At 41.0% G+C, this 4,284-nt stretch overlaps 1 protein-coding gene across 1 annotated transcript in view; it reads left to right on the forward strand.

Annotated features, from left to right (window-relative positions):
* Positions 1–173: 173 nt before the first annotated feature.
* The window catches only part of NAA35 (N-alpha-acetyltransferase 35, NatC auxiliary subunit), a 30,460-nt gene continuing 26,349 nt past the window's right edge, over positions 174–4,284 (forward strand). The window contains exons 1-3 of the mRNA XM_009649220.2: positions 174–469; positions 1,190–1,331; positions 2,405–2,438. Of these exons, the coding sequence (XP_009647515.1) occupies positions 1,208–1,331; positions 2,405–2,438 (158 nt within the window). The 5' untranslated portion in view covers positions 174–469; positions 1,190–1,207. The remainder of the gene's footprint in view (positions 470–1,189; positions 1,332–2,404; positions 2,439–4,284) is intronic.

Genomic DNA, 4,284 nt, shown 5'->3' on the forward strand with positions numbered 1-4,284 from the left:
GGGGGCCCCCCCCTGCCTGAGCAAGTCCCGCTGAGCTGTGGGGCGGCCGGGGCCGGGACAGCGCCGGGTTTGGGGCCGGGTGGCCCGCGGGAAGCGGAGAGCCCAGGAGAGTCTGGCTGTGCTGGCGTTAATGTCTGAGATTCAACCGTGATTTCCATTTATTTTAATTAGTTTCCCACGTATTTCTTCATCCCAGCACGCTGAGCCTGGCGGTCCCTGCGGTCGCTGGAGGGCTAGTGGCATACTGACAGGGGGCGAGGGGAAGCTGAGCATCGCCTGGGCGAAGGGACTCCTGGACTAGTTTTAAAAATCCGTTTGATCCCCTCCCCTTTGTTTTTGTTACTTACTGATGCCTGGGTAGGTCTGGTGTCACGGGGGGGTGCTTTCCTTGAAGTTTCCGTGGCAGCTTTGATTGAGCTGTTCAGAGCTCGCCGGGCTCCTAAGACTCTCTTGCAAGGTCTCTGACCAGGTAAGGGGAGATCTCGCACTGCTGATACCTCAAAGGCAGCCTGACTGGCAAAACATAAAATTCTTCAGGGTTGCCCCGTGTATCGTGAGATTGCGAAAGCACAAAAACGGTTTGAAATAACTAGTCGGTGAAGTTTAAAAATTATATTCCAGTCTGAAGTTGCTTAACAGTCGTGTGTTAATCTTGATGTTACTTTCTGTTGAAGAAGTCACATGAAACATGCCCATTTTCACAAATCTGTTTGGATACATGTTGTATGAATAACAAACTTGTGCAGTCCATTTTACTGTTCTCTTTTTTTAATTCCTTTCACAGAGCAGTGGGAGGATGTGTATATCTAATAGTGTAAAACAACCAAAAAAAATTGTGATATCTACATTGTTTTGAGGGATGATTTCTTGGCATTGTTTCCTGTTTTATTTCCAGTTTGACAGTACACGCTTTATTATGGCTCTGTACTCCTAAACTTCTCATGTCCTTAGTTTCTGAGGTTTCGTAGCCTACAAGCCAGTTGTAGAGACCTGGTGGATAAGAAAACATTTTTTAAAAATAATTTTTATTAATAAGCTTTTGGGGCTGGTTTCATGTAATGGTAGCTGTTTAAATGAAATCAAGTTAGGTAGTCTCCCTTTCTCACTTGATACTTGAAAATTAAAAACAAAATACTCCCCGGAGACACTTTCTCTAATTAGCGCATAATGTGCCATCTCTCTGATACAGATTTAAAGGTGCAGTATCATGGTTATGAAAGCTTCAGTAGAAGATGATGATTCAGGATGGGAACTTGGTATGGCTGACAAGATGGAAAAGAGTAACACAAGCTGGATAGATATAACCCAGGATTTTGAAGAAGCTTGTAGAGGTGAGTTGTACTGCTTGTGTTCTGAGAAAACTTGGAATCCTTTGGAGGACTAAGCATAGTTCTTAGAGGTGTTTCAAGCAATAGTTTGATGCAGGTTCAAGCTCCAGATGAATGGGCTACATTGATTCTGTGTTCCCCTGTATTTAACGTACTGTGAGGTTGAAAATATCAGAACCTCACCTTGCTTCCTCTTCCAGATTCCATAAATACCTTTTTTAAGTCATGTTTTTCCATTTAACGCTTTTTTGCACCTGTTTTTTTTGCTTTGCAAAGATTTCTTCCTATCTCTTCTGCCAAATGGAAACCTCATTCATCCATGCAGAATCAACACTCTGTTTTTTCCTGTACATTTTTTGATCTGTAAGTTCCAATGTTCTATTAATTTAATTGGTCAGTGCATCATTTTTCATCTGGGAGACAAGGCTGAGCTTCTGAGGAGATGCATTGCATCCCAGCCACAGGGAAGCGGTTGCTTCCATTTAAACAGGGCCTTTATTGTTATTAGGGCTAGTTTGCCATGACAGTGACTTTATTTTTTCAACTGATTTTGTGATGACATTAGTGGTAAGGAAATACAAAACTGCAACATACCACACACAATACTACATAATGATAAACGCAATTTCCTTATGCCATCAAATAATTCCCACATGTTGGTGAAACACTGTTTGTATACCCATCTAAAGGCTTCATTTAAAAATACTGAGGAAAACAAGCCTGTCAATAAACTCCCTGGAAAAAATTAGACATCTGCATAAAGGAGCACAGAAAACTGCTGTCCTGTGTTCCGGGCTATTCAGATGCTACTATTTGGTAATTCTAAAACCCCTTTAATTGTTGGAGTAACAGAGAGAGATGAGGAAAGACTGTAAACAACGGGGGTTTTTTAGCCTTTCAGTCCTGAAAGTGCTTTTTAAGTAAAAGCAAATGAAGATGGAGTAGAAAAGTCTGGTCTGCTTCCCACACCTTGTTCTCTCTTAGCATAAGACAGTCTGGTGAGTGACAAGACTATCCTGGAAAAGTTGCACTAGAAGGATGATTGTAATTATTTACCCTGTTCTGTTCCTTTGCAGAACTGAAGTTAGGAGAACTGCTTCATGACAAGCTGTAAGTATGCCTGTGGGGTAGTTCTCGGTTTTAGATAGGAGTAGTGCAAATGTGTTAATGCTTACTAATAAGTCATGCAGTATGGACTGAGCTTTTTAAAACTTTTACTTTAAATAAAATAGTTGAAGTATTCAGAATATTATTCGTCCTCAGCATATGCTGCATCTGTATGAATGCTGAACATTTCTCATAATGACAGCGTAACATTACATTTTCAGTTAATCAAGGTAGTTAACTATAGCACATCTTATGATCAGTGGTGTTGACACTACTGAACCTGCAGAACTATTTTATATGGACGTGCTTTTATAAAAAAGTGACAGGAAAAGTTCAAGCTTTTAAATTTGGTTGCCTGAAATGTCACTATCAAGTTTAGGATAAACAATCCATGTGCTTTAACATAACTCTTAAATGACATACTAAAAGAGAAACCGAGAGCTCTAGAGATTAAGAAAAAAATATATTTAAAAAAAAAGCATGTGCTAAAATCTTGCTGAATTCACTAAAGAATGACATGAGATTATAGTATTTTAAAGGTAAATGCAGCCACATGAGTATGTTCACTTGCATAAAGAAAAAAGTGCTTATTTAAGACTAATAGTTCAGAACACAGAAGCACACTATTAAATGCAAACCTGCTTAAAAATGTGTGCAAGGACCAGGTAGCTACTCAGTTGAATCAAACCATGTTTTTGAGGTATACCTCACATTCCACTTTCCAGAATGAGAATCTGCCTCACGCAATAACCGTCTTTTTATATTAAAAAGGCTTGTACAGCAGTTTTGATGAATATCATGTACCAAAGATGCAGCACTGTATCCCTTCTTCTTACGTAGGCCAGTCTTCATTTGGCGTGGTTGACCTGCAAGCTTTTATGCCCTGACTGCAAGAGATCCATTGTCACATACTGGGGGTTTTTTGTATCAATTTTTTTAACATGCCCATTTTAAACAAAGTTAGTATATTCAATGTACATTATTGTCAGTCTGTGTCACGTATATTGTCATGAGTTTGTGGGGGACATATCTTACTTGGGTTTCTGGATGTAGCATACTAACAAACAGCTTGTTCAGTTAATATCAGTTTATTATGTTAGTGATCTTTAAGAAGATGCTATGTCATTATGAGGTGTATAGAAACAAGTGTGCATAGATTTAGCAATGGGATATTTGGCTCAGTGGTGTTGTTCAGCTTTAAAAAAGGCTAAGAGTTTTCTTTTATTTTTAGGCATCTATTTTCTTTCTTACTTAGAATCATAGAATCATTTAGGTTGGAAAAGACCCTTAAGATCATCAAGTCCAACTGTTAACCTAACCCTGCCATCACACCACTAAACCATGCCCCTAAGCACCTCAGCTACCCGTCTTTTAAATACCTCCAGGGATGGGGACTCCACCACTTCCCTGGGCAGCCCATTCCAATGCTTGACAACCCTTTTTGTGAAGATATTTTTCCTAATGCCTAACCTAAACCCGCCCTGGCGCAACTTCAGACCATTTCCCCTCATCCTGTCACCCATTAGCAGGGAGAAGAGGCCTACTCCCACCTCCCTACAGCCTCCTTTCAGGTAGTTGTAGAGGGCAATCAGGTCTCCTCTCAGCCTCCTCTTCTCCAGACTAAACAACCCCAGTTCCCTCAGCCGCTCCTCAGAAGACTTGTGCTCCAGACCCCTCACCAGCTTTGTGGCTCTCCTCTGGACATGCTCCAGCAATGCGACATCTTTCTTGTAGTGAGGGGCCCAAAACTGAACACAGTATTCAAGGTGTGGCTTCACCAGCACTGAGTACAGGGGCACAATCTCTGCCCTACTCCTGCTGGCCACACTATTCCTGATACAAGCCAGGA

Source organism: Egretta garzetta, unplaced genomic scaffold (genome assembly GCF_000687185.1).
Source record: "Egretta garzetta isolate BGI_Z169 unplaced genomic scaffold, ASM68718v1 scaffold41, whole genome shotgun sequence".
Classification (NCBI taxonomy): Eukaryota; Metazoa; Chordata; class Aves; order Pelecaniformes; family Ardeidae; genus Egretta; species Egretta garzetta.